The 14,338-nt window shown below is 36.7% G+C and overlaps 1 protein-coding gene across 6 annotated transcripts in view; it reads left to right on the forward strand.

Moving 5' to 3' along the window:
- The first annotated feature begins 500 nt into the window (after positions 1-500).
- The window catches only part of LOC131432613 (tyrosine-protein phosphatase 10D), a 94,328-nt gene continuing 80,490 nt past the window's right edge, over positions 501-14,338 (forward strand). For all 6 annotated transcript variants that reach the window (XM_058598978.1, XM_058598981.1, XM_058598979.1 and 3 more), the window contains exon 1: positions 501-1,522. In XM_058598978.1, the coding sequence (XP_058454961.1) occupies positions 1,442-1,522 (81 nt within the window). In that variant the 5' untranslated portion in view covers positions 501-1,441. The remainder of the gene's footprint in view (positions 1,523-14,338) is intronic.

Consider the following 14,338-nt stretch of genomic DNA (forward strand, 5'->3'; position numbering starts at 1 on the left):
TCCACACGGACTCTAGGCTGGCCCTGTCCGGAGAATGATAAAAGGCACCATCAATCTCCTAATGAACCCCAGCGCATAATGATCTTCATGCTAGCATATACTGAAAAGAAAATTTATATTTTTGCTATAATTATGCTTTTCTGTTATATTCAAAAATGATCAGTATTGTGATTCCTATGAAACAAAACCATAAAATGAGAGAACACTAAATACTCATGTCTACTACAATCAAACGGTCTTATAACGTTGGAATCTTGCATTCAATACCTAGCTTGTATACAACACACTGATGACGCATTGAATCATAGAGCGAGCACACCGACACGATCCGTTTTATCACCCACATGCTAGCATAAAATCTTGCTTTTCGCTCACCATTTTCACCCACCGCGTCGTGAGCTATGAGACGTGAGCGGTGAGCTTGGAAGTAGCCTGTGCGAGTCAAGTGCTTTCAAACCAATCATCAGAAACTTGACGTTTACCCACTGGCTTGACGGATTTTGCAATCAGTCTGAGAGAAGCACGAGAGTTGAGCTGAGCCCAACTCGCGTTCCGTCTGTTCGCCGTCGCGAGCTAGTCTGGTATATCCGTGTAGTCAAATAGTGCAATCTACATCTTTTCTTTTTTTTTCTCGAGCTGCCAGACTGCCTAAAAGTTGAAAAATCGTGTGTTTTCCATTCATCAATCGTCATAGTTATCGATGGATGATGCTTGTGCAGATCCCAAGGGGCCTAATATTCGCTGTTCGTGTATGCAATTCTCATAAATGCTAACTCCTTGTCTTTTCGCGTCGATGCAAACTAAGGTCGACAGTTCAGCAAATGCCCATGGATTCGTGATTCCAACTAATTCCAATCGCACTGCCAACGGGTAACACGGCAAAATATGGTTTGAGGCAATTATTCTGCGTGGCGACACAGCGAAGCAAATGGGTGACGGATGTATGTATACAATCGTGATACATATGAAAATGAATGAAATGTTAAAATTCGAGCTGCTGCCTGTGTGATATGGTTTTATGCGAGTGTAGGCGAAGTGCGAAGGGGAAGTGAGTAAGAAAAATAGTGAAACAATGAGCACTTCGGTTACTAGCAAAATGAAGAAAAGTGAAAATGTTTCAACCGATATTGGCAAGTTCGGCCGTTTCTGCGAAGTGAATCTTTGCAGCTAGCTACGAAAGTCTGCGTTTTAGTAAATCCCCTATTTCGTGTTTTACTAGCTCAAGTTTTTCCCGTGCTCACTATCGGCCATCGGCACAGTGCAGAAGGTGTAGAGTGCTGTGTTCTATTCAACCATTCTCGGAAATCTATATTTTATGATCGTAAAAAGTCACCAGAGGAAAGTGGAAATATAAAAAAAAACAAAAGAGAGAAAAAAAAAGTAATTCCATCGCACCTACACACATCTATAAAACCATCTATATATTTAGAAACTTGTAAACATGTATTCTGCTGCTGCCATATTTGGATATAAAACATCATGCATCTCACTCGCGCTAGCATTGATTTCCACTTTGATACAGGTAAAGTATTTTCGATTCCATTAGTGCGTATTTTTTTCGCTCACTTCATTCCACTCATACACACACTACAAGCGACGAAGTCCGGTTTGACTATTGTCAATGTCGTTTATATACAGTTGCAGAATGATTTTCGACTATTTCATTTGCTGATTGGGACAATAATGTTTAATAATTCGTCGCCGTATGATCAATTCGAAAGATGCAGAGTTACTTAAGCGTAATAACTTTCTCCAGGATGGTTGTCGCAAATTAAATTCGCAATAAGATTGTAGTTTGTGAAGAGTGGGAACTTACCTACATAGTGAGCAGCAATTTACTCAGAATCATAGAAAGAGATTACACACACCAAAAGAAGTTTTTCGACAGTTTTCTACGACTTCTAAAGGATGAAGAAGGACTATGGATTGAGTTTAATTGCATAGAAAAACTGCTGTATAAATTATTCCACTTCCGCAGAAATTATCTAGAAAATTAGCGCATTTTACCATACTGTTTTGTTTCCGTGTGGACCCAGCTGAATTTTGTATTCAATTTTAAATGCCTTGTTTTCAAATCGCAATCATTTCTCTTGTACGATTTCGATATTACAGATGAATATATTTAGAAACTTTTCATTTTATAACCAACCTAGCTATGCACTGATGTTCGATCAACGTTTTTGATTATGGTAATATTTAGTTTCATTACCACCGATTTAAACGTCAAGTAAACCTCATGATTTTTGCTGCGGGCGATACAATTTCTGTATTAAGTCATGTACCTACATGATTAAAATAAAATAATCATTAATGAGTGCTATTATGGTCATGTCCTGTAAGATTGAAGAAATTTATTTATCATCATTTTATACACTTGAATGTACTGCAAATTCGTGGAAAAATAGTTCAAGAATCAACCCGGACATTTTTACTAGAATGCCTTAAATGAAAAAGGCGTACTTCTTAAACTTTGATTGAATAATGTGGTGAAAACCGAATAATTTGAATTAGAAAACTGTTGCTCAAGCTTGACCGATGAGGTGATACATACATTTTTATGTTCTGAAACAAATTTGGAGCTTGTCTTGTCCTGACCTTTTACCTCATACCAGGCTATCACAGTAAACACACAGCCACATCAACTATTTCAACTTCACTAATAGTACTATTGTTGTGCCGTTGAATTCCACTATGTCACGTCATTACACTCTCACAGTCACTATTTTTCCCGAAAGTGTATCAAACATTATAATACAGATACGTATTTCGGAATGTTATTTACATCCTTCTTCAGTGTATCGGTTTTATAAGTTTATTCCGGTTTTATAAGTATTTCAACTTAAAAATAATATTCTAAAACAACGAAGACACAACGAGTTCAAGCACACGTGTACATTCACAAGTTTCAGCACCTAAAAGCATGTCAGGATTTTTTAGATACACTGTCAAAATGAGTCATTTTTGGCTCTCGTATATGTTGGTCTCAGAAGACAAAAATTAACACGATTTTTTCTAGGTGTGCTGTGACATAACTGAATTCAAGGTGAAAATTTTACTGAATAGGTCACCGCACAGACGTGACTCGAACCCGTAACTTCTCCTGCCCGGGGGAAATCGTTTTCCCTATTGAATCATTCTGTTTTTGATTCAAACAAAGAAACCGTCTAATTGAACAGAATAAACCGAACAGGTTCTACTGTGCTCAGTTTCCAATACTCATACCCAATGTTGAGAAAAATCAAAATTCCGAAAATCGTGAAAATTTTTCAAGCATAAAGATCATTGATCAGAAAACTCACTGAAGAAAAGTTAAGTACTGATTTTTGCACATGCGATTCTTACTGAAACTGAAACTTGTGAAAAGTTCATCAGCGAACATTCGAAGTTCGCGCATTGAAAATATCTTATATGATTCCCGAGCAGAAGAGTTTTGGGAAATGAATTTTCATAGCCGTTATATCTCAACCCATTGAAGAATACATGATGAATAAATTCGCCTAAAAGCTGAACCTTTCTGAAAATGTTCGATGCGTGTTTAGTAGTGTGGTTGATAAATGAAGTAATATCATTAATAGAAGCAACAAGTGCTGTGATTAATAATATTAATATTGATAATAAAAACATGACTAAAAAGGCAGGTAGGTAATGCCAGAGACATAACTGGATGTCGCGAATACGAAAACAACTGACATGTTCCTTAACACTTTCAAATATCAATTAGTTGATCAACTGTATGAATTATGCAAGCATTCCTCTTTTTTTACATTTTTCTCAAAAACAAAGAAGCTTCACTTGATCTCGACTACTGTGAATTTCACACTACGGTGCACAAATCTAATCAACATGTTCTAGATTTGCACTAAACTGAGGATATTTACCTTCGATTTACGAAGAAGAAATCCTAATAGTTCTTAAAAAATCTGTTAGAGCCATTAGAACGGCTAATTTTGTGTGATGCTCTCCACCGTTGTCCTCTTTTCGTTGTTTTTTCACCAATGCAAACGACTGGCAGCTGTGATGTAATCGCTCTTGTCGGAAGCGAAACTAGCTTTGCAAACGACACACATTACATCTGCTCGCAGTGGCGATAGAATCCAAACTGATCCAATTTTTATTAAGTGGTTTCTTTTTACGTGATTTCGTTTGTAGCTTTTTCACTAATGAGCGGTCCTAATGGCTTTCAGAAGGACCCAATTGTGGAACTCACTACGATATTAGGTACTGTTCGGAACATTTTTCTCGAACGATTTGTTGTACAGCAGCAGATATTTTGTTCTCTTCCTCAGAACGCGTTTTGATTGGCAGGTGTTGACATGGGTCAAATGAGACAGGTTTTTCAATAATGTACTATTGAAATACTTCAATGCTTTTGCTTTACACATTTACTTTGATACTCGTTTATACCAAACATTTCAGAAAAATTTAATTTTGAATTATTTGAGATTATGTCACACAACTGAAAATTTTATCATAAAATTGTGATCATATTTTCGATGGCATGAAGCAAAAATTATGTTGATTCGTTAGATACAACAAGAGAAATTCACGATCAAAAACTTATCACCAAGTTTCGCTGACACAAAAAATCACTTGTGAACTTGATGTTCAAAGATTTGTTGATGCTTGTTTTATTAATGAATATTTTGGGAGTGATTTTTTCAGTCACTGTGTTTTTTTAGAAAATGTCTTGAACTGTTTTTTTCACGAGTGATAATGAAATGAACTTTTTCTAATCATGATTTTTCCAACACTGGTCATACCCCCACGGTATTTCTTTCGCAAACGATCAGTTCACTTATCGCATCACCAATCTAACTCACCTTCTGCTTCTGGCGGACACTGGTTTAAAGATTTTTTCGGTTCATCTTTTCCGTTGTGTTTGATCTCAGACGTCTCTGCGGTAACTTTTTTGCAAATTTTCATTTCGCTGATGCATTCATCAGTCTTTTTCCATTAGATACTGATAAAAATCTTAAGAAAAACTTATTTTTACAAAAAGTGAATTTTGAACTAACTCGGATACACTTGATGAGATGAATTGTAATCTTCTTTTCTGTAAAACTGTGCTAAAATCGCAAAAAAGAATATAATGTCATATCTCATAATTTGTCATACATGACCAATAATAGCATGATACTGCTATTTGTTTTATTTTGACTGCCGAATTTTGTTATCGTATTCGGCATCATGTTGAGAATGGCAAAATCAGTCTTTGTCCTCTCATAAATCATTATTTTTGAGAGCCAAAGCGGATTGGCAAATCTAATATTGGATAAAAATTATGGAGATAGAGTGTATTCAGATTACACCGTGGAATACTCTTCCGATAGTTTCACGATAGCAGAAACTCCACTGCCGAAGAAAAGCGCAGCGGCAGGCCTGTATATGCGATTACACAAGTCAATATAAAAAATACGAGCTAGTCGATGTCACAAGGATTAGTTCCTGAACCATGCGATTATACGGCCACTGGGTGTCGTGCATTCCAACTCCGAACCAAAAATACGAACGCGAGGGTGCTTCGGAAGCGTATATGGCTATAATGATGCAGAATCGGATTCGAGACATGCTGACAATGCAGAATCACCTTAAACTTTGTCCGATCTCAAACAGATTTAGTGGGTTTAGGAAAGTTCAGGATGGACTGCGTAAGATTTGTCGGTTTAAGTTAATTAAGAGGAAATGCCCGATCCTTGGGAAAGACCAATGCTAATCTAGAAACTTATTGAAAATTTAAAAAGCATTTATTAAAACTAGGTTTTTACCTAAGTTATGTAGACCTTTGTGTTGCCTCAACGTTCAGCTACAATTTCTAATTTATGGTTTAAAAAAAAATGCACTAGTTTTCGTAAAAAGTAACGTTGAAGTGATCAATCCAAAATTCAAAATTTCAGAAAATGTGGGACAAAACCGGACATTCTATGGGGTGACACCGGACATTCTTTGAAAACTGATAAAAATACTCGTTAGTTCTAGATTTTCACCTAATTTATTTATACCGTTGGGTAGCTTCAACATTCAGCTACCATTCCAAATCCTATATTTAAGAACCGCAGGGCTAAATCGGACTATAAAGTTTAACACAAAAATAAAGAACAAGTACAGCAGATCCCGCTTAGCCCCGCACAGATAATTCATTTTAGAGGCGCAATAATAATTTTATTTTCCACGTAATCGAAAGCACTCAATAATCACTGGGTTCAGAATGGAACGCACATTTGAAAGCACTAACCAGACTGTCATTACAATGGACAGAAACTAAATATTCCCAAAAAATCAGAAATTTCAAACGATTTGACACAAACACGATCGACGCCAAACCGAATTGACTCAGTTTAATCCACCTAACTAACGTCTGTCTGTCATATAAAACCGCGTTTACAAAGTCAATCCATGGATCGAAATAATTGCTAGTTTATAAAATATATATGCTGTCCGGTTTAACCCCGTTCAATCCCTACATCGTTCGCTAAGCACAAGTTTTGAGTTGATTTCGAGTGTGTTAATGGATAATTAAATTAATAATAAACTTAATCAAAAATCGATAATTTAAAAAAATAGGCAGAACCTTTTTTATAAATATAAAAAATAAGTACAGCATTCGCCTAAACTTTGGTAGGAAGAACTGAGCAAATGTCTATTTTTGTATGAGTGAATGCATCTGTACCTTCGATCACGACATTTTTAATTATTTTAAGGAAATGACAATTGTGCTATTACTAGCAATGCATCATAATTATCAGTGTTAATTATTCCGTGTAGTTGCACGAAGTTAGGAGGAATTGCAATTATGAATTCTTTTTGCAACCAGCAGTTTTTATCGAGTTTTCATCTTATTCACTTTTTTTCCTCGATTAGATACTTATCAATCAATCGACAATTATCCATTAACACGCTCATTTCCCCATGGTCTGTTATCATTGCATCACCGTACCAAAGTAATACATACGTAAATTACCAGTACAACAATGTATTTTATTGCTCACCAATCGATGAAACGCGCCCACCGATGATCATGCTTCGGTCCTATCGGTTGAGGAGTAGTCGTTATTATCACAGGTGCAACATTCCCACACAATAAACAGTGGCAGTACATTATCGTTCATACTACAGGAGTGAGTACTCATACGTAAACAGCAGTTCATCGGGTCGATTACAGATAAACGCTTTGCTGTTTCCAGCACGAGGAAGAACGAAACGTGCGAACCGGAGGCTTGCTGTGTTATGGTTCACAATAATCAGGCAAATATTACCCAACTGATTAGTTGGAACAGCCAGTGGCAAAAAGGGTTCTCTCTGTGCAGCAATCAGCCGTGTAACGAGCCGTGACTAGTGGAAGTCTGATTGGCACTATGTCGACTGAGGAGTGAAAGAAAACAAGGAAAGTTCTACAAAAATTATCAGATAATATTAAAATTTCAGCTAGATTGTCAAATTCATACTAGTTTATATTTTATTTAATAACAAACTACAGTACAGTTAGTAGCAAACTACCATAAATCTGTTGTTCATGTAAACGAATTCTCATGTATGAAAATGTTAATACTAGATTGGGATACTGCGAAAAGTTTTTTTTTACAGAGTTAGTAGCAAAGGAATGACTATAACTGTATGGCGTTATAAACAGATGAGGGCAAATTAGCGCCCCTTTCATCACTTCAGAAACAATAAACTATGTGAGTTACAAGGAAGAGTATCTTAAGAAACGTCTTTTGCTATTCATAAGAAATCACTAAAGATCAACTTTGTTTTGGCCTGATCTAGCACCTTGCCACCACGCTCGAAATTTTGGTGCCAAATGATACCATCCACCCACCAAACTCACCGAAACTTCGAGCAATTGAAAAATTCTGGGCAATTATGAAGACCGAATTTCGTAAATATCTAAAAACTATTAAAACAGAACTGTAGTTTACCTACTGCCTACAGCTCCGGGTTGGCGGTTCAAAACATGAGGCACTGATCTTACAAGCCAGTTGTCGTATATTCGAGCGTTAGTAGGATCGCTGTACTAGCCATGTAACGATTCTGTACGCTAAGAATCGGCTGCAAAGTTTGTTGTAGCAGAAAGGCCAAATTTCACAAAATGAATGTAATGTCAGAACTTTGCTTTGTAGTTGAAAAAGATTGGAGTAAAAACAACCAAAGCACGGGGAAATCGGTTGAACAAATTTTGACGGGTGGAGTGAACAGGAAGATGCGAGCATTCAGGATGGGAGACGAAATCCCAAAAAAACAAATCTTGTAAATCATCATTGAGTAGTTTTCCCATTTCCAAAAAATTGTAATCGGTTAAAGATTACAGAACTTTGGAACATTAACTCTGTAGTGATCTCAAGCGGTTACTTGGGATGGATATTCACTCGCTCCTGGTGTGAGATTTCTTCTATCGTGAGAAGTAGATGAATTGAGTTGTTTGGTGGAGATGGCAGTGCAATTTGAACAGCTTCAAACACTGATGAGCCGAAGGCGAAACATAAAGAAATAGTAGTTGTACGGTTATTTGGAACGGCATAGTTTACTATGCCAATGGTTTTCTGTTTGATGTTTGTACTAGTGCTGGTGTCTACTGTCATGAAATGAGATTAGAACAATCTCATCCACTTGTTGGATGCTGTACTGTGATTCAAGTAAAAATCTTTGCTATTCATTGTGGTGTACAATAGTCGCTTCAGCAAAGGATCTGTGGTAAACGAATTTATTTATGGTCCAACAGTCAGACTACTTTAGAAACACCCAGTTCGAGTGATTGCCGATCTAATCTAGTTATCTTATGACGAACTCAGCTTTGTTTACTTCTTATGGATACTCGGTCATTCTGGTACTACTTGTAGTTAGTGGGCTGATGAGTTAGCTAGGGCTAGTGAATCAAGCGTTTTCATTGGGCCAGAATTATCTTTACCAATGTTGCACACATTCTTCGTGTAACTAATTCATTCACCCATCCTCGCTGTGAATATCCTGTCTATACTCATTCCCGTCTCGAACAACGTTGAACTATTTAAAAAGGGTGAAAATGAATAAGTAATAATCGTAGAGAACCTGAATCTACTAATACATTCTTCGCTGCTGGTATACATCGTGCATTATCGTTTTTTTTTCATTCGTTTGTCATTCATTCATTTACTTTACTCTTCGAATTGGTTCAAATAGCGTCACTGCCATGATCGTTGGATTCTATTCTTCGCGAAGCATTCTTCATCTAGAAAATTCATCATATTTCGTGAGGTAGTAGCAATAGAGGAGTGCTGGGATATGGTCAATCACACACACACACGCGGCTATGGTACTAATGCAGAGGAAAACGCCTTAATTTGCTTGTTTCAAAGACAGTACGAATGATCATCGTGAATTAGGTTTTGACTGTGATCGCTGCACGAATATTCGTTCCACATTCGCGTAAAATCATTCGCGGGTATGTTCAATGCGAATAACAACTGTAAGGAATAGATCTTCGTGCGAGCAACGAAGCAGCGTCGGCTTCGTTCGCACCCGAATATACGGACAATGCCGAATATTAGAGCGATTATCGAACAAAGGCGAAGGGAAGCGAACGATGATCATTGGCGTTCGTTGCATTTTTGATATTCGGACAACATTGATCTTCACCACTGTAAACTTGTTGAATACATCACAAGATTCGTTTTTGGGCTGCATTCAAACATACAAGCTTTTGGCGAAATAATAATTTGAACATGTAAATGCCAAAATGATTGTTGCATTTTTTTAAGCATTATAGCAAATTTCTGCTCAGAATTCTAACTGGACATAGCAAACTCGTCTACCATATGACGAATACTTAACGTAACGTTCGAAAGCTGTACAATTCGATTCTTGATGGAAATTTGAACTGCATAATCAAGGATGACGAAACCTACGTGAGAGTCGATTACAAATCCTTGCCAGGACCACAATATTATACGGTGCGAGAAGGGCAAGTGTTAAACCAGTCCGAGACATCGATTGAAGTCGAAAAATTTGGCAAGAAAGCTACGGTCTGGCAAGAAATTTGTAGCTGCGGTAAGATTTCGAAACCCTTCATCACCACTGCTACAATGAACAGCGAAATATACATCAAGGAATGTTTACAAAAACGACTTCTACCCATGATTCTAAGCCACAAGTATTCTGTTGTCTTCTGGCTAGATCTTGCTTCTAACCTCTACTCGAAATCAATGGTAGAATGGTATACCTCCAAAAATGTTACTTTCGTCCCAAAAGACATGAATCCACCAAATTGCCTACAACTTCGACCAATTGAGGAATTTTGGGCATTAACAAAGGCACATCTTAGGAAAGGAGATATGCAGCCGAAAAAGCTGAAAAAAAGTGTCAAAGTGCGCCAGCTTGTCTACAATGGCTAAGTAACAAATGTTGAGAATAATATTCTGTTGTTGTAGTCTAATATTATCAGAATATCGAATAAAATTTGAATATCTAACACTTGTGAATTATTTACAGCGAAATCAAAGTGCGTCCATACTTTCTGGGACAGTCTTTACATGAAAATATTCATTGTCTCATAGCCTGCTATAGGACTTTATCCGAATTCAACCTTCGGTTCATGAATAACGGGGAGTAATGTGCAACTCGATTTTCTCCTAGAACGCTCAACAAATGTCAGTAAATTTGGCTGTAAAAGGAAGGCTATTGAATTTTGTCTACATCCAATTTCCGGTTTCGGAGTAAAGAGTGTAATTTGCAATAAAATAAAAAGTACAAAAAGTTATCAGAAACTGCTGGACCAATGTTCATAAACTCAAATGAAAGATCCTATAGTCCCATAGTCTACAATGAAATTCGATCCAGATCTGACTTCTGGTTTCGAAATAACGGAAGTAAAAGTGCACTTTATAAAAGGGTATAAAATTACAAAAGGTCTCATAGCCTGCTATTGAGTTATGTTCGAATCTGACTCACTGTTCCAGTGTAAAGAGGAAAAATTTTCTGAACAATTGAAAAAATGCACTAAATTTTATTGGAAACATGTTGTTTTTGCATACTAAGATTCAAATACATAATACATTCCATTTTATCTTGATTCGATTTCCGTTTCCGGATTGTTGCGGCAAAAGTACAACAAAACCCACGATATAGTAACAATCTGAATGCAGAAAAATACCTTGTTTTTGTACATGAAATATTATAAGACCTAGTTTTGGTTCTAATAACTGAAAAATATCGAAGATAACAAATTTTAATATTCACCAGTTATCAATAAGCAGGGTGGTAAAATACAGATTCTGTTATGAAATAATTTGTAGCTGCTTAGTATATTTATAAGGCTTCCTCTGAGTATAACCTAACACTTAATTACTGTCAGATTTTTATTCCGATTCGACTGTTCTTACACCGGATATAGAAGATTCAGTACATGCATGCTTTACAGCAACATATTCGTTTACCAGAACTCCAATGCACTATTGAAACCGTCTGTACGATAGAACAGAACCTTCGTGTTGTTTTTCATTTACGGCCTAGCCATGCCCAGACACAAACGAATCCGGTTCAACTTCAACAATCCGGGTTACGTCGTCGCATGTCTAAAATGCACATGCCTACATAGACTTGTTGCGCGCATTCTTTTCGTTTTTGATTTTAATCTGCCCTTCATTCCACTCTCGAACGGCCCAGCCCGCACCGACCGGTCATGGGAGTTTCAGCTTTTGAATGTATCCATATGTTTGCAGCGTTTTTTTTATTTGTTTGTTTGCTTGCTTTTGTTGAATGTTTATTATTTGCAGCTGATGTAGGATAGACTATCAGAACAGCCCTTCGGAAATTTAATAAGGTATAGATGAAATTATTATTTCGAAATTTTGTCAATTAAATTTTTTTTGACAGTTCAGTAGAACTCGTAAGGTAACTTGGAACAACATTAGGCAAATACATATGCGCCAAAGTCCATATGGGAGCTGTCCTATTGAACTGGCAATGATGAACTTGAGTTCATTTGTGACAATTGTGCTTCCAAGGGAAAAATTACCACCACCGCGAATTGTACAATTTTAACGATGGTCGTTTATTTATTTTTTGCAAATGCCCAATAATTAAATCACCACGGTAACCATCCGTTCGCCACTCTACAACATTTTCTGTTTTCATTTCGGTTTTCCCATTCACTGTTTGAATCATTCATTACCACTGAATTAGTTACCAGTCTTCAACACAGAAATCGAAAGCTAGTATGAACCATGCGAGTGAAATAGTTTGTACAAATCAATCCTTCGTTGAATAAAATACCGGTGAATATTATTTGCCGTCATACGGTGAGATCAGTTACTTCAACATAGGTCAAAACAAGTAATGACTAAAAATCTCACGTAAACCAGATGAGAGTGTGATCGTTAATTTTAAAATGAGATTCACACAAACCAGTTCTCAGCAATAGCAGATAATGAGAGAGAGATTTTTTACGTAGTTCTTTTCTCTCTAATTGTATTAAACTGCAAATTGAATTTAACTGGTACAAAAGTAAGGTAACATAATGTTATTCATTTAATGTTACTCATAAATTATTCAGTAAAATTGCAATTATTTACAGGACTTTCTGCAGCCAACATCACCAATTTTTCCAACCCTGGACAATAATTTTCAATTCTTACCCAATGTTCGATAAATCTACTCAAACCAAAGCAAATTTTATATACACACTCACGAAACATCTAATTCAATGCGCTCCACATGGTCTTACCGAAGGAACGAACGTAAATAGCATATTCCATGCCCCGCTCCATGGCTGTGCATATATCAAGCTACCACAGTCATCGGTTTGCTTCTTTTTTTCTCTCATTCCTCGACCATATCTATCCATGTGTTGATTTTAGGCAAACTACACAACATAAATCAACTCGAAGCGAACTAACCTAAGCCCTAATCACTAACTCCATCGTTCAGCTGGAAAATCTGTGCGAGCCGTAAATTAGCAACAGCCTGCTTACGCCTCAATGCGTTTTGTAAATCGGTGCATTGGACTCATTAAACTAAAACATATTATACGGTGGTGTCTGTCTCTCACTTCATTGTGCAATGTTTTGTTTTGTTCTGTTCTATGAAGTACTTAAACGAGGATTAAACAGTTCTAGTTAATGCAAGTTACCCTCGATAACTTGAACCCGGTATCACTCAAAGATAATCCTAACAATTACTCAACTGATACATTTCGATTTGCAATAATATGCTCAACTTACATCTTATTTTAAACGCTCAAATATAAGCAAAGGTGACAATAATAATTTCCAAATTGATAGATGCATGGAACCACGAAGCGGGCGCAAAATCGGCCCTTAGATGCATGGTTCGACCATGAAAATCTCCTCCATTTTATGAGATTAGCCAGGAGATGGGAAAAATCACACTTTGAAGTGGGTTTAATGACTACCGTACATGTACACTGTGTACCACCGGGGAGATTCTGTTTGACTTTTGCTAAGCCACTAAGTTCAACCATTCACGTATGCATCACAAGCACATATTTTCTTCTCAGTCACAATTTCGAGTCTCAGAATTAATTAAATAATTACTACTGAAAACTTTTAATAGCACCCATAGAGAGAGACCTTGCTTGCAAATGATTTTAAAACCATATCGAGTCATATGACCCATCTTTGTTTAATTTATTTATTTGTCTCACTAAACAACTGAACACTAAACAGTCCGTATTTTTTACATTTACCTGATTTTAACCTGATCGGTAGTATCTCATATTACCGAAACCTGTAATCATATTTACGAAATTTATTCAACATTAAAATATTTTCAACTTTATTTCTTATAATACTGTCTGCATTCTGGTTATCAGCAATTATACAACGTCCGAGGCGTTCTGAATGCTATACTAACACAGGATGGTGAACTAGGCCGAAACAGTGCGTCTTTAGAAATATATGTGGCGAAAGCCCTACTCATTTTGTTACATTTACATACCACTTGCCAGATAATTAACTTCTGTTTTTGAATTTGAACAGTTTTTTCCCTTCAGACGGTCTCAAGGACAGAAGGGGCTATTGTCTACTAGGAGATTGATAGTACCTATTATCTCTCTCCGGACAGTACTAGCCTAGATGCCGTGTGGAATCCGGCGGAAAAAAATGAGCCAAGGATCGATCCACTGGGTTCCTGCTTCCATGTCGTAAAAGGCGACAATTGCAGGAGTTTCTTTTTCCTTTCAGTTATCAGATATTTTCAATGTTTCACTTCCGATTACTCTATTTTACTAAATTTTCTCTTCATTCAACCTATCAATTTCTGTCTAGCTTCGGAGAAAGGTTTTATTTGTTTTTTTCTTCCATGTTATTGATTGTCTTTCAGGATTATGAATTGAATGATAAAAATCAAC

The sequence above is a fragment of the Malaya genurostris genome, chromosome 2, assembly GCF_030247185.1.
Source record: "Malaya genurostris strain Urasoe2022 chromosome 2, Malgen_1.1, whole genome shotgun sequence".
Lineage (NCBI taxonomy): Eukaryota > Metazoa > Arthropoda > Insecta > Diptera > Culicidae > Malaya > Malaya genurostris.